The 21,102-nt window shown below is 39.3% G+C and overlaps 1 protein-coding gene across 4 annotated transcripts in view; it reads left to right on the top strand.

Annotated features, from left to right (window-relative positions):
• plcg2 (phospholipase C, gamma 2) overlaps positions 1 to 21,102 on the top strand; it is a 141,440-nt gene that overhangs the window by 116,162 nt on the left and 4,176 nt on the right. For all 4 annotated transcript variants that reach the window (XR_011346032.1, XR_011346031.1, XR_011346033.1 and 1 more), the window contains 7 exons: positions 4,367 to 4,472; positions 6,149 to 6,364; positions 6,612 to 6,736; positions 9,982 to 10,102; positions 13,046 to 13,219; positions 18,318 to 18,406; positions 19,398 to 19,624. Coding sequence is in view for 1 of the 4 variants with exons in the window: in XM_069902218.1 (XP_069758319.1) it covers positions 4,367 to 4,472; positions 6,149 to 6,364; positions 6,612 to 6,736; positions 9,982 to 10,102; positions 13,046 to 13,219; positions 18,318 to 18,406; positions 19,398 to 19,624 (1,058 nt within the window). In the remaining 3 variants the exon portion in view is untranslated. The remainder of the gene's footprint in view (positions 1 to 4,366; positions 4,473 to 6,148; positions 6,365 to 6,611; positions 6,737 to 9,981; positions 10,103 to 13,045; positions 13,220 to 18,317; positions 18,407 to 19,397; positions 19,625 to 21,102) is intronic.

Below are 21,102 nucleotides of genomic sequence, written 5' to 3'. Positions count from 1 at the left end.
CCTAAACCTTTGCAACCGTCAACTCTCAACCCATGACCTCTTGTATCCATCTCCCCTACTCTTAATGGGACAAACCTTTCCACATCAACTCTATCTACCCCTCTCATTATCTTAAACACCTCTATCAAATCCCCTCTCAGTCTTCTATGTTCCAAGGAATAAAGACCTAATTTGCTCAATCTTTCCTTGTATTCCAGATGCTGAAACCCAGGCAACATTTTTGTAAATTTTCTCTGCACTCTCTCTATCTTGTTAATATCCTTCCTATAAATCGGTGACTAGAACTGCACACAGTGCTCTAAATTTGGCCTCACCAGTGCCTTGTACAGTTTCATCATTACTTCCCAACTCCTATATTCTATGCACTGATTTATATAGGCAAGCATACGAAAGGCCTTCTTCACCACCCTATCCACATGCGCTCCTACCTTCAGGGAACAATGCACCATTATTCCTAGATCTTTCTGCTCCACTGCATTCTTCAACGCCCTCCCATTTACCACATAGGTCTTGCTTTGATTATTCTTTCCAAAATGAAGCACCTCACACTTATCAGCATTAAACTCCATCTGCCATCTTTCTGCTCACTCCTCTAAGCAGTTTAAATCCCTCTGCAATCTTTGAAAACCCTCTTCATCTTCCACAATTCCCCCTATTTTAGTATCATCTGCATATTTACTAATACATTTTACCACCCCATCCACCAGATAATTAATATATATGACAAACAGCAATGGTCCCCATATCGAACCCTGAGGTACACCACTTGTAACCGGCCTCCATCCTGACAAACAATTATCTACTACTACTCTCTGGCACCTTCCTTCCAGTCACTGTTGAATCAATTTGACTATCTCCACATTAATACCCAAGGACTTTGCCTTCCTAACTAACCTCCCATGCGGAACCTTATCAAAGGCCTTTCTGAAGTCCACATAGTCAACATCCACTGCTCTACCCTCATCAACATTCCTAGTCACCTCTTCAAAAAAATTCAATAAGATTGGTCAAACACGACCTTCCACGCACAAATCCGTGTTGAGTGTCCCTGATCAGACCCTGTCCCTCCATATACTTATATATACTATCTCTAAGAAAGCTTTCCATGAATTTACCTACCACAGACGTCAAACTTACAGGCCGATAATTGCTAGGCTTGCTCCTCGAACCCTTTTTAAACAAAGGAACCACATGCGCAACACGCCAATCCTCGGGCACTATATCCGTCTCTAATGACATTTGAAAAATCACTGCCAGAGCCTCCGCTATTTCCTCACTAACTTCTCTCAAGGTCCTGGGGAAAATCCTGTCAGGACCTGGAGATTTATCCACCTTTATATGTTTCAAAAGCTCCAGTACTACCTCCTTCTTAAACACTATAGTCTCCATATATACCTCCTTTGCTTCCTTTACCCTGCACAGTTCAATATCCTTCTCCTCAGTAAATACTGAGGAAAATAAATTGTTCAAGACCTCCCCCATCTCTTTTGGCTCCACACACATTTGTCCTTTCTGATTCTCTATTGGACCAATTTTATCTCTCACTTTCCTTTTGCTATTTACATATTTGTAGAAACCCTTTGGATTTATTTTCACCATGCTTGCTATAGCCACCTCATACCTTCCTTTAGCTTTTCTAATTTCTTTCTTAAGATTCTTTTTACATTCAATTTTCCCTGTTTCTTATATTTATTGTAGTACTCCCTCTTTTTTCGAACCAAGTTTCCAATATCCCTTTAGAACCATGGCTCTCTGAAACTTTTGACCTTACCTTTCAACCTAACAGGTTTATTAAGATTTTATACTCTTAAAATCTCTCCTTTAAGACGTCCATTTCTCTATTACATCCCTCCCAGAAAACAAATTGTCCCAATCCACCCCTTGTAAATCCTTTTACATTTCCTCAAACCTAGCTTTACCCCACTCAAAAACCTCAACTCTAGGCCCAGACCTATCCTTTTCCATAATTACCTTGAAGCTAATGGCACCATGATCACTGGACCCGAAGTGCTCCCCCACACATACCTCTGTCACCTGACCCATCTCATTCCCCAACAGTAAATCCAACACAGCTCCCTCTCCACGTATTGATGTAAAAAGCTATCCTGCACACATTTTACAAACTCCAATCCATCCAGCCCTTTCACGGAATGGGTTTCCCAATCAATATTTGGAAAATTAAAATCCCCCACAATCACTACCCTGTGCTTATTACTAATATCTACTATCTCCCTACTAATTGTTAAATGCTGAACTCAAGTGTGTGGAATTTCCCACCTCATGTAGGTTTCCCCTGGATGCTCCAGTTTTCTCCCACATCCCAAGTTGGAAGATTAATTGGCCATGAAAGATGGTTAGAGTGTGCACCTGCATAGCAGAATCACAGGGACGTTAATGGAATATGGTGAAAATAAGTTAATAAGGAAAATCAATGTCAAATATGATTGTTTTGTGAACTGGGAGGGAGGAACTGAAATGGCCTCTTATGTTGTATGGAAATATGTCAATAAAACCCTTGTTATCTGGAATCAAGCAACCAGCAAAAAATCGCAGAAAGTAAATAGGTAAAAAATACAGAAGTTTAAAATTGGTGCGCCTCGTTGATATCAGCATTATCAACACATCATTTCAAACAACCAGAATTTTCACTTACCTGGTATCTACCAATCCCCATAGGTGTCAGATATTTATATACAGTATTACAGAAGGATGGAAATTAATCTCTTCCTCAAGATTATTATTCTGAATTCAAAGATTTAATTTTTTGATGAACGTGACCTCCACTACATAGAACATAAAGCAATAGAGCACAGTTCAGGACCTTTGGCCCTCAATGTTGTGCCGACCCATATGTCCCTTGCTAAACAAAAGTACTAAAAAACCCCACCCCATAATCCTCTATTTTTCTTTCATCCAATGTCTAAGAGTCTCTTAAATGATCCCAATGTTTCAGCCTCCACCACTGTTCCTGGCAAGGCATTCCAGGCACCCACATCTCTCTGTGTAAAAAATATACCCCTGATGTCTCCCCTAAACTTCCCTCCCTTAACTTTGTACACATGTCCTCTGGTGTTTGCTTCTCCTATATAAAGGAATGAAAAAAACAATGTGGAAATTTGAAAATTTTATGTAGCCAAACTGGATATAAACTCCCCTCTATCTTGTTTTGATGGCAAGTCATGTTAAAACATGGAAGTGAATCTCTGCAGGTGGAATGAGATCAATATATGAAACAAAAAATATTGGAGGTGCTGTAACAGCAGTGCAGCCACTGGATAGTGGGGGGCGGATACACAGCTCTCCGTCTTAGGGTCCTACTGCCCAGACCTGATGCCAACTCCATACAGGCTTTAAACAGCCTGTTAAAGGAGCTGGCTGTTTTTTAAAAAATCCTGTAACCATGGAGATCTGCGCTCAACCTGTGCTGGGCAGCATACCATGAGGGGTGGCAGCGGATCAATGAAGGGCACCAGATAGATGGATAACACCACCACCCTGTGCTCCCCTTCCCCCCCACCTGTTAAGAAGGAGAAGCATGGGAGATGACTCTACAGGGAAGGTGACCATGGCAGTGGGCCAGTGAGGGGCCCAGCAGCTGAGGGACCCATATTGTGGGAGGTTTTTTTTGCTTCATACATTGCTGTGGGCTACTGGAGACGAAATATCAGAACTGGGATTTGAGAGGGTACTGAGGGCAAGAATGGCTCCCAAAGGGCACTGAAGGCTTCCTAATTGTATCAGAGGTCTGGATTTGGAGCTGGGGTTGCTAATGGATTGAACAGGAATCTGTGTGGCTGCAGGAGCTCTGGGAGCGAATCCATGGACACTCAGTGTCTCCAAACGAATTCTCTTTTACTTCTCATTCTCTCTTACTGTTCAGGGTGCTAAGCAGTTCTCATGGTAACTCTTTGTTTGCCTTACAGCAGACAAAAGTCCAAGTTTATCATGTCTGTTACATTTTAATGTATTATTACATGACAATAAAAGGAACCTGGAACCTTGGAACGGGACAATAAAATGAGTCGTAAAACACAGTACAAATCTCTAAACATTACTGGAATGACAGATGTGCCCTAAACAGTTAGGACTGGTTGGATAAGATTTATATAAGATTTATATTCCCTGGAATTTAGAAGAATAATAGGTGATTTACTGAAATGTGTTTCATTCTTCCAGGCTTGCTAGGTTAGATGCAAGCAAAATATTTCCCAGTGACGTCCAATCCCAGTCCATTAAGGAAAACCAAGTTGAATGTTTTTTTTCTATAAGTTAATCATGTATTTTTGAAATACATTACATACATAAGAATAATATATTCATTTTATCCTGAATGGTACAAAACCTAATTTGAGCTCTGTTTAAACAGGAGGAGAATCGAAATGAAATGGAGAAGAAACAACAGATTGCCAAAGAGTTGTCTGATTTAGTTGTGTACTGCAGGCCAGCAAAGTGCAAAGACTTTTTTCCAACTGGTAATTTTTTAAAATCAGACCATAACTTAGGTGAATTTAAAGACTTTCCTTAATATGGAAACATAACAAACCATCTTATCACTTAATATATTCCCGGTATCCTCGTAACAAAACAGCAGAAATGATAACATTGCTTAATTTGTCTGGTGAAACATGAAAGTCTGCAGATGCTGTGATTGTAATAAAGACACAGAAATGCTGGAGGAACTCAGCAGGTCTTGTAGTGTCCATAGGAGTTAAAGATATATTACCTACGTTTTGGACCTGAGCCCTTCTTCATACCTGAAGAAAGGGCTCAGGCTAAAAACATCAGTTATAGATCTTTACCTTTTACGGGTGCTGCGAGACCTACTGAGATCCTCCAGCGTTCTTGTGTTTTTAATTTGAACAAAAGTTATAATGATTATAGTAACTTAAATCATTTCTGAATAGTAGTGATGAATCACTAGGTGCTATTGAAATAGTTGGGCATGGTTGCATGTTCAAGTCTCACTCTGTTCAGTTCCTGATATCTTCAATCATTCCTAACTTTGTAATAATGGCTAAAAAAAATGAGAAGGGACTCTCTCTTCTCCTCTGACAATACAGGATATTATTCTCATAAGAATAAGATCACAGTGAGTATGAATAAGGAAAAAACCTTGTTCATCCTCTAACCCTATGTTTGCATCCATTTGTTCAGTGAATGCTTCAGAGAGTTTTGCTGCTAAAAAAAAAAATGCCTGGAACTGTCCACACTATGTTGGTTACTTGTGAAAGGAATTTCCCCCTAATATCTGGACAGTATTTTATCGCTTTAAACCAATGTTGCTTACATCATGAAAAATTTTCACTACTTTCTCATGATAATTTCCTTCATGTTTCCTTTCCCAAATGAGAAATCATGTCTCTCCAGCACTTCTTCACCATTCCAACATGATACAAGACACCAACTTCTCATTTGTATTCTCTGCACCATTTCTAAGATTTGAATTGCTCCTTTGCTTTAACTATCAAATTCTTTGCACAGTTATCCAGGTGTGAAAATCCAGTAGGTTTTTATCGATTAGTTTGGCTATGGAGTACAATTTGCAATTTTCATGATAAAACTTTTATCTCCCATTTCCCCTGGGCATAGTGTAGTGGTTAGCACAATATGCTATTACAGCGACCAAGATTCAAATATAGTGCTGTCTGTAAGGAGTTGGTACATTCTCTCTGTGACTGCATTGGTTTCCTCCCACTGTTCAAAACATAGCTGGGGTTGTAGGACATTTGAGTGCAATTGGGCAGAATAAGTGTAAATGATCAGAATCGATTCCTAAAGTGTTGTAAATGAAAACAAAATTGGGTATAATTGGGCGGCACGGGCTCATGGGCCAGAAGAGCCTGTTATTGTGTTGTATGTCTAAATTTTAAAAATATTTTAACATCCTATATCATTTGTCCAACTCATTCTTTGTAAATTCCACCCTCAGATGAGATGTAATACTGAACATATCCCACCTCCACACACACCAATGCACCTCACTTAATCTTGTTTTGACACTGGCTTTTCTACATCCTTGCTGAAGTGGGAAATTTTAATTATGTTATAAATCATGCACTCGCCAGTTCACAAAAGGGCTGTTAAAAAGTTACTTGGGATAAGGGACAAATGTAACTTGTTAATTACAAATGCAATAATTTCCTTTCAGCAAAAGATAGCATCGATTACAAAGAAATAAGATCATTTGCAGAAAATAAGGTAGAAGCTATCCTCAAACAAAAATCCAAAGAGTTTCGGGAATATAATCGTAAGCAACTTTCCAGGATCTACCCCAAAGGGCAACGTATTGAATCCTCCAACTATGACCCAATTCTGCTATGGCAACACGGCTCCCAGATGGCAGCTCTAAATTTTCAAACACCAGGTACTCTACATTTTGCTTGATTAATTAGCTTAATCACAATCTTCAATATATGAATTAAATTGACGTGACATACAGTATTGATAATACTTCCCTGTTCTATGTGATGTTTTCCACATATTTTTTGCTTCTGTGGCTATAAGCTGATAACTTAATTTGTGGAAAAATACCATGCATAAGGTGGAGGAAACGGAAACTGCATGCAGTATTTTGCAGATTTCTCTGACATATCATTTCAACTTGACTACAGATAGATCAATGCAACTGAATCAAGCCTTGTTTTCTATGAATGGAAAAAGTGGATATCTACTGCAGCCTGAATCTCGGAGGAGTGACAATCCAACTAAACAACGATCATATTCCATTAAAATAAAAGTAAGGAATTTAAATCTGCACATATTTACAATAGTGATACTTATGCAATAAAATATTGTGATTGAAGAGAATGATCATAAGACTATTGTGGCTAGCCTCTTGGTTTCACAAGTGATTGCAAGTAATTTTTATAATTAAAAACTGGACAATTTTTTTTCATCTTGCAATTTTAAAATCACAGAACATTACAGCATAGTATAGGCCCTTCAGCCCTCAATGTTATGCCAACCAATAGAAACCTGCTCAACAAACAAAACCTTCCCTACCTCACACCTATAACCCTCTATTTTTCTTGCATTCATGTGCCTGTGTAAGAGTTTTTTTAAATACCTCCATCATACCAGCCTCCACCACCACCACCCCAGGCAATGCATTGCAAGTGCCCAAAACTCTGTGTAAAAAAAAATTCACCCCTGGCATCTTCCTAAACTTTCCTCCCCTCACCTTGTACAGATGTCCTCTAGTGTTTGTGGTAAAAAAAAAGGTGCTGGCTGTCCAATCTATCAATGCCTCTCATAATCTTGTAGACCTCTATAAAGTCACCTCTCATTCTTCTTCACTCCAGAGAGCAAAGCCCTAGCTCTGTTAACCTTGCTTCTTAAAACACATTCTCTAATCCAGGCATCATCTTGGTAAATATCTGCACCCTCTCCATAGCTTCCACATCCTTCCTGTAATGCGCTGACCAGAAATGAACATAATATTCCAAGTGTGGTCTATCCAGAGTTTTATAGAGCTGCAATATTACCTCACGACTCATGAACTCAATCCCTTGACGAATGAAGGACAGCATACCAGAAGCCTTTTAACTATCTTGTCAATCTCCAACCTTGAGAGAGCTATGGATTTGGATCCCAAGGTTGCTCTGATTTTTCATATTGTTAAGAATCTTGCCATTAACCATGTACTCTTGCCTTCAAGTTTGACTTTGTGAAATGCATCACTTCACACTTATCCGGATGGATAAGTCATCTGCCACTTTTCCACCAAACTCTGCATCCTGGCTATATCCTGTTGGAACCTATAACAACCTTCTAGATTATCTATAACACCTCCATCCTTCGTGACATCTGCAAACCTACTGACACATCCCTCTACTTCATCCAGGTTATTTATAAAATTCACAGAGCAGGGGTTGGAGAACAGATCTCTGCAGAACTGGGTGAATCATTTGGGTAAATTTAATGTTTTTGTCTTGAACTTATTCAGTAATTACCTCAGTTAATGTACCTTAAACATCTCACACTGAATATCATCCTTTAACCACTGAACAGTATTAAAATGCTAGCCACCTCAGTGGGTCTCATTTCATTTTATAATGCTCTCCTAAAATCTACCTCTTTGCCTAACATTTTAATCCTGCGTACTTAGTACGTGTATAGATAAGCATATGTTCATGAAAGTGCTATACAATGTTCTTGCTAGTTGCATGTAGGTATAAAATGTGATTTAATAATTACTTCTGGAACTATAGTTTCCAACCAATCAACAGAATTCACTACCCTAATGATGTGGTTTCCACATCCTTTAGCTGCTGAAACTTTGTATCAATACATTTTGAACTGAAGGTTTAATTTGACAAATATATCCAGGATTTTCTTAGGAGCTCCATTGTTCAAAACAAATAGCATTCAGTCAAAGGAGGGGCTGTGAAATTACAGCAAAAGTTTGAAGGTGTTTATACACGAGCAACTGAAAGCATGGACTCAATGCACAAGGTGGAATGGTTCCTGGAGCAGACTGACCAGGTGATCTGGCAGAATACCTCATCCTTAAACAAGGACAAGAATATGGCCTGAGCTGGTGGTGAGAAGAATCCTCCCAGTTCTATCCTGCCTGTACAATTGTAACCTCATCCACAATGCATGTTGTCCCCGAGATGACTGCGGTGGAGTGGAGACAGTTGCCCACCTCTGCAGAATTCAGATTTGCTCATTGTGTGGAGACGAATGCAAGGGTCCTTGTCACGGATCATTCCTTCGTGGAGCGTGACAAGGTATGGCTGTTCCCGGGGACGCACACAGAGCGAGACATCCGGAATTATTGGAAGACCATCACCACAGTGAAAAGCTCCTTTTGGTCTGTCTAAATCCTGTTGGTCTTTCAACACACGGAGACGTCAGTGTGGGAATGCTGCTGTTAGGCACATTCCACGTGGCAGGAGTTCATGCTGAGGGACACATTGAGCCAAAGTGAGTGCACTATGAGGAAAGACCACAGTCTAGATTCCTTCTGTTACCGGGTGTTGAGGAGCTGTGACCAAGGAGAAGCCTTTCAAAAAACAGAGAGGGTGTAACGACAAGATGCAACAGTGGTGGCAATGATGTAAAGAGAAATTAATGTAACAAAATGTACAGTGATACAAATGTATGGATACAAAACTAAAGGTTGGAAGAGACTTTGAGATTCTTTGGTAAAGAATAAAGTGAATTTTTGGTTTAAAAATGATCACCATTATTAGAGAGAGAGAAGTTTTGCAACCTTCAAAGGAACACAGAATAGTTAAGGGCATTGTCAAAATGGAGATTACAGAGATGGAGAGGGTCAGGAATGCACCTGGAAACAAGAATGAGCAACTTAAACTAGATGCCTTCATAAACTGAGAACCAATGTAGTGAAGCAGAGGGAACAGAGGAAAAAGAACAAAAAACAATGCAATGTTACATGCTGTCATATTACATCAATACTGGCATGTTTCAAAATGAAATGACCAAGTTCAACTGTTAATACATAAATTCCAGTTTTCTAATGCTGCCTGTTTCTAACAACGATTATTTTTGCCCTGGAGAGGGTTTTGTGCATTCAATCAATCTCATGGAAAGTATCCAACCTTCCTCTTTTAACTCCATCACGAAATGAAGTGCGGCATTTCTGAAATCGTTTCACAGCAGGGCCAAAGCAGGGCCATTTACATGTTCTTAGCAAATGTCATTGTTCCGTGATATGAATTCAAATAACAGAATGAAGCATATACTTAAGTCACACCCTATCTCAGCTCAAAATATTCTCTGGAATGTGCAAGCATCACAAATTAGAATGGTGCCATGTGAATCTCATTGCTGCGCTTTCTCCGAATGCAAGAGCTTGCAAAACCCGGTTGTTCCATTATCATCTCAGCATATGTGGCAATAAATAAATGATAACAATAACAGAGTTAGAAAGGGGTTGTGTATCTTTGTGCTTTCGTAACTAAGCTTGAATACGGTTGAATATTCTTGATTTTAGTGTTCTCATTTACCTTTCAGCTTCTTGGTGCCCGCCATCTACCCAAACCTGGCAGGAGTATAGTTTGTCCTTTTGTAGAAGTGGAACTCTGTGGGTCTGATAACGAGAGTGAGAACAAGAAGTTCAAGACAGTGGTGATAAGTAAGTGTATGGGTGCATCTGTGTGTGAGTGTGTGTCTGAATGAGTGCGCGAGTGCACGCGCACATATAAACATGGTGAAACAGGAAAGTCTGCAGACGCTGTGATTGTTTTTACTACAATCGCACCGTTTGCAGACTTTCATGTTTCACTCCATTCAGTTGCTCCACTGCGAAATCTCTTTGAGGGATGCTTACCCAGAAGAAGTTCTTTTCCTCTGCATTCCCTGCTGTTCTCAAGCTCTAAGCACATGTAAATAATCACACAGATGAGAGGAACAGCCCCTTCATCCCATTGAGTCAGTGTTGACTAGCAGCCAATCATTTACACTAGTCTTTGCATTAATTCATTCTCCCCACATTCTGCCATTTATCACCACATTTCAGCAAATTTGTAATGAACCCACCAACCCACACGTTTTGGGGATATAGGTGAAAACGGGAGGAAGTCCACATGGTCACAGGGATAAAGGTGAAAACTCCACTTTGAGAGAGTCAGAGGTCAGTGTTGAACCCAGGTCCCTGGTCCTCTGTGAGGCAGCACCTCTAGTAACCGTGCCACTTTATGCAGATTGGGTTTATTCATAATAATGTCTTAAATTAAAAAAACTTCAGGACTGGTGAACTAACCACTAGGTGGCGCCAATTTTAAACTTCTGTATTTTTGCCAAATTATTTTCTGCAATTTTTTTTGCTGGTGGCTTGAATTCCAGATAACAGGGTCTTACTGTAGTAGTGTCCAATGTTCCCTCTAATTTTTTAATAGTCAGTTGTGCAAATTTTTTTCCTGTGACAAAAGTATGTGGGCATTGAATGCTTGTGCAAATGTAAACGTGAAATTGTCTCCAGATAATTTTGGCACAGTCTTCCTCTCATGGCTAATAAAACTATATTGGCATATTTTACTCTAATACAAATATGGCCAATTACTTGTTTAACTGACTAACTAGTTAACAGAAAGTTAGCTAAGAGATTATTCTCAGTAAGTCTAATTATTAATCACCCCATTATTTGAGAGGACTCACCTTTTGTGCGCACCTTCATCTCCTTTGTGGGCTGGTTGCACATGCGCACCCCTAGAGAACCAGGGGCAGCGTCTGTATACTGTTCGACTGCAGTGGCATCATTGGTGAATCAGAACTAACTCCATCGTCATGATACATGAATCTTTCAGTTGGATCTCTCAGCCAATATCTGGAAGGAAACTAGCCTCTGCCAACTCCTGGAGTGCTTGCAGATTGTAGCGCTCCTAACTGTTACTGATACAGAGATCAGTGGGAGCTGGATCATCTGAGCGTAGACTGGACATTCCACTTCCTGAACTTGTTTGTTCCTGCAGCAAATTGCCTCTTTACCAAGTTGGTCAGGGTACAATTCTTTTGAATGGTATGATTGCAAAAGGGGAAATACACAGTACGTCAGTTAGAAACTGAGAGGAAAATGAAATTTAATCATGTAAACATCCTGCTGTAACTGGCTAAGCAAACGGGCCGAAGGAAATTCAAAGTTCTTAACAGCATGGACATGCATCTTAGTAAAAGTCAAAGGTTGAATTAGTGGTCAGCAGAGGTATGTTTTACATAATATATTCCTATATTAATTTTTTTAAAATGTTTTTTTATTTTAGAGGCACAGCACCATAACAGGCCTATGGCCCACAAACCCATGTTGCCCAATACACCCATGTGACCAATTAACCTACTAACCTGTACGCCTGGAACATAGGAGGAAACTAGAGCACCTAGAAGAAGCCCATGGGGTCATGGGGAGAATGCTTTTCTGACAGATTGTGTTCGATTTGAACCAGGATCACTGGGGCTGTAATAGCATTGCTCTAACCACTGCACTGTGTGACAGAGTATATAGATATGTTTTTGGGAAATAAATTAGGAAAGGTTTGTTAGAGTAGGTTACATACAAACACTTTAAAACATATCTTATTTAAAATACTGGAGCTCTGCTCCATGCTAGACATATTGGGGCCTCAGAGCTTTTGCAAAAGCTTTGCAGAATGCTCAAGAGACTTCACTAATGGACTGTTGTTTACAAAAGGCAACAGATGAAAGATCTTGCTGGAGCCGCAGATTGTCTGGAAGAGAACTTGTTGTTCTCGAAGGGTCATGTGGTTTTGCAAGCAGAGAGGGTCAAACAGGCTTTTATCTCTAAGAGAGAGAAAGACAGAAATCATTCTATAGTGCTACAGCCAGCAGAAGTAGCTGGAACTGAAACAGGACAAGCTGGCAAGCTTGTGGAAAGCATTTTGGAAGACGGCCTGGTCAAAGCCCTTGTGGTTCATGCAAAAGGAGAGGACTGGCTGTCTAATATTTCACTTGGAATAAGTGAAACAAAAAGGAACTCAGTGGTGACCTGAAAGAAAGAGGTTATCATCTGGAGAACCCTGATTGGGCAATTTTTGTCAGCAAGACACTGAGGTGAATGATGGAAGTACATCAGTTGTGGATGTCCTGGAACAACAAATCTCTCTCTGAAAACTGACAAGAACCTTCCTGAGCGGTAACCATTTTCCTTTCAAGCATCAAAGCCTGGTCAACTTTATGAATGTTAAATTCTGTGCACAGTCTAAGAATTGCCTGCAAGCAGTAAACATGGAGGAATGAGAAGTGAGATTGGACTGTGAACCAAATAACTTTTCTGAACTTACATACACATGCGCTTAGAATGAGAAGGAGGTTAAGTTAGGTTCAGTGAGTCAATAGAGATGTTAAAGTTTGATTCTATTTTCATGCTGAAAGATAATTAAAAGCAACGTTTGTTGAAGTAACCATTTTTCTTGGTGAATATCTATTGCTGCTGGGTTTTGTGGTCCCCCCAGGTTCGTAACAACTGATTGTGCTCAAATGTTTGAAGATTAATATATTAAATATATACACACAGTTTAATATGATGACCAATGAATCTTAAATCACTTCCTTGTTTATATTCCAGATGATAATGGCCTTAATCCAGTTTGGTCAGGAGGGACTGAAGACACAGATAAGGAATTTATCATCAATGATCCCTCTTTGGCTTTTCTCCGATTTGTTGTGTATGAAGAGGATATGTTCAGTGATCCAAATTTCTTAGCACATGCCACTTATCCCATCAAAGGAATCAAAACTGGTTAGTATGACAGATCAAAATCTCAGCAAAAGCAGGCATTTTATGTTAAACATCAGAAATATGCTTAGCTAGAAAATAAGGCAAAGATTTGTTGAGTTCACTTTGGCAGAAAAATCAGTAGGGAGAATGTACAATTAAATTCAAATTTAGGCATACATCACAGTAACAGGCCCTTCCAGCCCATAAGTTCGTGCCACCCAATTAACCTAAAATCCCTGTACATTTGGAAGAGTGGGAAGAAACCAGAGGAATCCCATGCAGATAGAGGGAGAACTTCTTACAGTTAGTGCCGGATTCAAACTTGGGTCACTGGTGCTGTAATAGCTTTGCAATAACTGCTATGCCTTTAGGTTCTAGAAGCCTAAAGCTTCCCGCTTGTGCTTCAAGATTCTTGGAAGGGATAATTGCCCTTAATCATGGATCCCTATATGTACAACTGATCAGAATCAGATTTATTGCCATGAGCATGTCATGAAATGTATTGGTTTGTGGCAGCAGTATTGTGCAGAACAATGGGCAAAATTACTATAAAATACAAGATTTAAAAAAAAGGTTCGAGCTAGTGCAAAAAAAGAAAAAAAGTGAGGTAGTGTCCATAGGTTAATTGTCATTGATGGTCAATACTCTACACTAACATTAGTAGAAGGGCCAAAATGGCCTGTTTCTGTGTTGTAATTGTGATATGGTTATAAAAATATAAAATGCCAAAAGACTCAGTAAGACAGGCAGCATCTTTGGAAAGAGACACAGTTAACATTTTAGGTTGAAAACCTTTTGTCAGGTCCTCCCCTAAAATGCTAATTGATCTCACTTTCCACGGTGGGAACACACGCTTTATGAGGCAACAAGAGAGCCTCCACCAGTGCTGGCACCTCAAGGATCAATCTGCTCAATGCATCCAGAAACTATATTGGCTGACCATCAACTTGGGAGCTTTCAAGCCACTCCCATGCATTGTTTAACCAATATAAATATGTTCATCAATTCCACACATCTGAGTAACTTAGCGACTGTTTTGGTGTCTACCTTTTTAAAATTGTGCCATTTGAGGCATTTATGTGAGAACAACACCCTTTATTCCACTTTTTCTTGTCATCCTTGCATCTGTGTTTATTGTGATATAGCTGGATATTATAAAGAATTTATAGAATTTTTGAAAATGTACACTTGAATATAAGCTTAAACATAGAAAAAAAACACTGAACTTACGAAAAGTACCATTTCCTTCCTCAGTACCATCTCCTGCCTTAAGTCGACTACTGTATAAACTCTCATCCATGATGAGTTTTCCATTCCTTGTTCTTGTCCCTCATTCATCATTGCGTATTTGAAGTCATTCAAATTGCCTATTCCTGTGAGCTCACCACCCCTGTGCTTGTCAACTTCCTCAGTCCCAGTTTAGCTTTACCTCATATTGAAAATATCACACCTGATTTTAACTTGTTCCCTTTGTATATGTCCACATTCTCATTCAGCCTGATGACTCTTTAAGATCAAAGTCCTCCTCTTGAAAATCCTCAAATTAAATCACCAGGTCATTGATCTAAAATCTAGACCTTAAACCTCCTCACCTCAATCAGTTTTTGCCTTTAAAATACTTAGTAAAACTTAACATTTTAATCACAATTTTGCTCCAGTGCTTAATTAATTGTTTGTTTAATTATAATTCTGTGATGTCTTTTGTGTTGGCATTATCTATTCGGAAATGAGTGGTGTTGAAATGAGATCAGAGCAATATGCAGCTGAAGGATGATTAAAAGTTTCATTTAAATAGTCATTCTGATATTAGAAGCATACAGTATAAAATATGAACCAGTTCTAGTTTATCTTATACATTACAAACATCAACATTGATTGTAGTAATGTTTCAAGTTCTTGAATGAGGAACAAATCCCCCATAAATCCAACCTCCTTGTCGCTTGATGAACAGCTCCGGGTCTGAAACATTGGTTCTATATCTTTACCCCCAATCGATGCTGCAAGACCTGTTGAGTGCCTCCAGCATTTCTGTGTTTTTACTATAATCACAGCGCCTGTAGATTTTCAAGTTTTACTCTGTATTGTTTGTAGGCTTCTATAAAGAGGTTTCTGTTTGTAATTTTACAGTTTAGTTCTGAAGATGTAGTATCTTGCTACTGCCTCCAATGTGGAGAACATAAATTCAATTCCATGAACAGAATCCTGAACATAAAATAAGTTAGGAACATTTGCACATGTTGATAATGCAAGAAAGGAAAATCAAATTTGTCAAGTCAGTTTTGTATGTACTCACCCAACTAAAGGTTAGTCATCAATGTAATTAATAGTACCTATGACAGAGATTGCCAATCACCAGGGTATGGTAACATAATGGTCACCCCACTGAGCTGGTAATCCAGATGAGTAGAGATCCATGATGGAGTATGAATATGTTTAAATTCCATTCAACTAATCAAGGGATTAAAATTCAGCTAATTAAATAATTCTGGAATAAAAAAATTAGTCACCAGTCATGGTCATTTATCTTCTTTACTCATACCCTTGAATGTAAGAAATTCACTATCCTTCCCTGGACTGGCTTACACGTAACTCTAGATTCAAATCATCTACTCTTAACTCTGTCTGAGATGGCCTAGCAAACCACTTCGTAGTCATTATGAACATGTTCTAACATCTTCACCAAAGTCAAGAGTGGTAATTTACATTTATAAATTTTGTTCATATTTCAGCTATGTTCCCCACAGGATAATTCCCATAGACAGAGTGAAACATGAAAGTCTGCAATTGCTGTGATTGTAGTAAAAATACACCAAAATGCTAGAGGAACTCAGCCGCCTTTCAGCATCGATAGGAGACAACGGTTTATTTCTGACATTTCTGGCCTGAGCTATTCTTCAGGAAATAAGCAGAATGAGCAAAAAGCAGGAAATCTCAGAATACAGACAGGGTCGGCTGGAGTCCAGGCCAACAAAGGGTGTTAATTGGTTATGATAAGGAGAGGTGAGAATTGATTATGTCTCTGTGAAAGGAAACAAGGAAAAGGGAGAGACAGATCTAGGGAAAGGTGACAGATGAAGAATAAAGGGTGGGGGATGTTTAATGAAAGCCAGAGGTATCGCTATTAATGTCATTCAGTTGGAGGGGGCCCAGTCAGAAGATTTTTGTTCCTCCAATTTGCGGTGGTCTCATTCTGGCAATGCATGAGACCATGGACAGATGTGTCAGCAAGGGAATGGGATGGGGAATTGAATTGGGTGGCCACTAGGGAGATCCACACTATTGCAGCGGACAGAGCCAAGTTGCTCAACACAGTGATCTTCCAATCTGCACCTTGTCTCTCTGATGTAGAGGAGATCACAGCGGGAGCTCCGGATGCAGATCTTCCAAGTGAAGCAACATTTCACTTGTGAATCTGCAGAGGTCAACTACTGCATCTGGAGCTCCCGCTGTGTTCTCGTCTACATCGGAGAGACTGGGCGCAGACTGGGAAAGCACTTTGTTGTGCACCTCGGCTCTGTCCACTGCATTAGCGTGGATCTCCCAGTGGCCATCCATTTCAATTCCCCATCCCCTTGCTGACACATCTGTCCATGGTCTCATGTACTGCCAGATTGAGACCAGCTGCAAATTGGAGGAACAACCCCTCATCTTCCGACTGGAGAGCATTAATATTGACTTCTCTGGCTTTCATTAAACCCCCCCCCCCCCCATCACCCTCACTTCCTCCCCTATAGCCTTCCCCCAGCTACGTTGCTTTCCCATTTCCCTGTCTCCTTTTCCACAGACATGATCAATTCTCACCTCTCCCCTTATCATATCCAATTAACACTTGTTGGTCTGGATTCTTCCCCCAGCCGGCCCTGTCTATATTCTGAGATTTCCTGCTTTTTGCTCATTCTGCTTATTCCTCGAAGAAGGGTCAGGCCCGAAACGTCATTAATAGACCTTTGTATCCTTTGGACTCTAAATGATTGGCTGAGTTCCTCCAGTCCAGGTGTCCTTTAATGTAGAAGTTGCATGGAAGTGGGACCAAAGCCCACAGAATTTGGCTATAAATTCATATACATTTGTATCTCAAAATTATGAGGACAGTTTTTAAATATTTTATTTAATGTAAAACCACTTAAAAAACATTTTACAATATTTAAAACTTAATCCAAATGTTATTTTATATAAAAAATACAAAAGAAAGAAAACCCTTCTAAATCCCCCCTCCCCCAACCCCCTACAAACTAAAGAAAAGAGAAAAAGAAAAAGACAAGACAACCACATTGGAGCACTTCACTTTCCAATACTTTTAAACATTTATTCATAGAGACCAAAAGGAGAAAGGGTATGTTTGAGATTCATTTAAATTTTAATACCAGCAATTTGTAAATATGTGCTCTATATTTCACAAAAACACGTACTTATCTCTTAAATAGTAAGTAATTTTCTCAAGTGCAATACAACTCCAAACTTCCACGTGCCATCGATCCATTCCCAAATCAATATCCGACTTCCAAGTTATAGCAGTACATTTGCTAGCTATTGCCAAAGCAATTGTAACAAATTTTACTTGATAGAGAGGATTGTTGAGTCAGATAAGAGCATTGTGAGAAAGCAGTTGTCTATCCCTCCTCAAAATCCACAGCGACCTCACCGATGTGACTGAACACGTGACTGCACACAACTATTTTACCACATACACTTTGAAGAGTTTGATTTCAAATTCATCTAACCCTCAATTTTTAAGTACTTTCTAGGAAGCGCTTCTGCTTCCATTGCACGTGCTTGAACTAGTTTCTAAAGAACAACCAACAATCTGCTGGAGGAACTCAGTGGGCCAGGAAGCATTGGTGAGAGAAATAAAGTTGGAATCGTTGTGGGTTGGAAAGGGTTCCAACTAAAACATTGACCAATCTTTTTTCTCCCACTGATGCTGCTTGGGCCCACTGAGTTCCTCCAGAAGATTGTTTCTTGCTCTAAATTTCAGCATCTGCAGTCTCCTGTGTGTCTGTTGGTTCTAAAGAGTTTTATGTGAAGCCATTTTAAAAATGTAATGAAAAATCAATTGTAAAGTCCAGTGAAAATAATTTTAAATGTTTAATAAGTGTTTATTTTCCATTCTTTCCGCCAGGTTACAGGTCTGTTCCTCTTAAAAATGGTTACAATGAAGATATTGAATTAGCAGCTCTTCTTGTCCAATGTGAAATTAATCAATTAGGGGTAAATGTCTATCTTCCTAATTCAAATAATTTCCAGCTTTAACTTGGTGCTTGGTACATTTATTATTTTCCATTTAGCATTTTCCAGCTCAGGCAATCAGATTAAAAAAAGAACTTACTTTTGGCGAATATCTTTCACCACCTTGTTCATTACATACCATTTAAAATTCTCCATGATGAAGGAAAATGGCTGGATATGAAGAGAATCAAGGAATAGATTTTCATCTTCACTTGTGGGATCTTTTATAGGATAATAAATTTGTGTTGTATTAATTTTATTGGTAGAAAATTCTAGTTAGACCTTGTTCTGTGTATGCTTCATTTTCTGTTATTCCTCGACCCCTGTAAAGTAGCCAGTCATGTGGTCAGACTCTACCTCATCTTTACATGAGAAATATCATTGGATGGTACTTGCACTATTCAAAGATACTGTGATGCAGAAATAATATAACTAATGTAATACAAAAATGAATGTTGAATTCATTAAATTATAAGAATGTAAGTATGTATAAATTTATAAGTAGGTTAAATTAAAATTATAAAGTGGTTATTTCAGAGTATGTTTTCCTTTTCTCATATGTGAAGAATTTCAGTGAATTTAAAACAAGAAATTGAATTGCAGCGTCTTTCAGTCACAAGGCAAGAGAGACTCTGACATTCTACGATGATTTAGCCATTCTCAACCTAGGATTCTGCTCAAAGTGAAGGGGTCCCCTTGCCTGTGAAGCAGTGAAGTTTTGCTTTCTTCCATACTTCTCTCCTACTGACGACATAAAAATCAAAAAGAGTTACATGAGGTGAAACGGAAACAAAGCTATAATTTAAATGTGCTGTGGCCCCCAGGAGGACCTGTAGGGTCCCCATTGAGAATGGCTGATTTAAACTAATCAGATAGGGTTATTTATACTGTGTCTCCTTTATGCTGTGCCTTGAAAAATTATGATGTGACATTTAACTAAATTAACACTAATTCCTCTCATTATTCATTGCAGGTAGGTGAAGAAGAACTTTATTCCTCACGTCAACAGCTACGGCAATGGCCTGTGGAACCATTATATGATACTGCCCCAGTAAGGCAGCGGACTTTAGAAGGATTGTATAGTAGCAGTGCATCCCGTCAGAAGCAAACATGTGAGCCAATGTTATATGATTCCAACACATTGCTAGTTGGTAGGAGTGGAGGTCAGAGGGAACAACTACCAGAAGTTCCAAAGAGGAGGTATGTATGTGAAACTACTAGCTGCTCACAGTATCTAGGAAATTGAATGAAAGAGATATCACATAGGGATCACGAGCAGTTTTAATTTATTGCACCTTGCATTTATAGGGTAGGGAATAGTCTCATCCCCATTAATGTAAGTGAAGCACCATTTGGAAAGGCATTCTATTGTTGTCTGCCCAGAGTCCTAACCTACTTCAGCCCCTAACCCCTTTTGAACTTGTAAGAATCCTAACTATTTTCCATGTTTCACTCCTGTCTTTATGCACTCTTCAGTTCTGTAGGCATTTGGGGGTCAGTTTAAAGATTTCCAAAAATTAAAAATCAAACCCATTACTACATGCAATGTCTACTTCAAAGCCAGCCAACACAAAACTTTTAATTGACCTAATAATGGCACGTAGTTTGTCATTTTTATCCAAAGCAGTTAATTAGATTTCAATAAAGTAGGAAGAGAGATGTTCATTGGGCAGGTTCAGAAATGCAAACATGTCAGTGCAAAATTTCCACCCCACATAGATTAACAATACTTTACAGATTAACTGTAAGGGGCAGCATAGTTGGTGTAGTGCAGGGGTCCCCAACCTTTTTGAAACGGTGATCTACTTCAAGGGTACTGAGTAATATGAAGGGCTACCAGTTTAATACACACTTCTGAAATACCAAGTTGCATGGTCTACCTTTAATTATATATTATAATTAATGATATGAGAAGACACTGATCACGTTAATGATTCATCACAATAATTATTAGCAATGATTTAACAAGGGAGGAAAGAGATACGTTTCAACATAACAATCTCTGCAACTGTTTCATTTTCAAATGATCATTTTTGCAACATTTCATAGGAAATCCTCATGTCCCAGTTTTACTCGCCACTAACTCTGACCATTTTTAACAAATCATGTTTGTACAAGTTATCAATGATGTAAGATTTAACAAAAATCAACTCTTTCAGATCCTTAAATAAATCTTTTCACATTTTGCCAAATCTGCAGCATTTTTAACAAAATCATCCTATCTGCCATGCTTTATGTACACACTTGTCACAATTTTTCAATATTTGAATTTGTTGGAGTCAGTAAAAATAAGCATTAAAAGATGGGTAATTTAATATAAAAACTTATCAACTCCAACAGAATTTAACCTTGCTATGGCACTGCCACTGACAACGTGGTATGTTTTTTTGTCTGTTAGTGGGAAGCCTGGCATTGCAGGCCTGGCTCACCAGTGGACTGTAATGTGTAACTTGACACTGCAACTCTGAGAGTCTTGCATTATCCACCCACACCCCTTTCCAGTCACGCTGCCATCTCCCCCCACCCCCTCGCGGCCCGACTCGTACTGCCGGTCTCCCCCCCCCTTGCGGACCGACTCGCACTGCTGGTCTCCCGCCCACTCGACTCACGTTGCCGGGCTCTCCTCTCTCCCTTGGCTGGCCCGACTCGCGCTGCCAGTCTCTCCCCCTCGCCGGCCC

The sequence above is a fragment of the Narcine bancroftii genome, chromosome 10 (genome assembly GCF_036971445.1).
Source record: "Narcine bancroftii isolate sNarBan1 chromosome 10, sNarBan1.hap1, whole genome shotgun sequence".
Taxonomy (NCBI): Eukaryota; Metazoa; Chordata; class Chondrichthyes; order Torpediniformes; family Narcinidae; genus Narcine; species Narcine bancroftii.
Note: the sequence above shows the minus strand (reverse complement) of the source record. Positions and strands in the feature narration are given on the sequence as shown.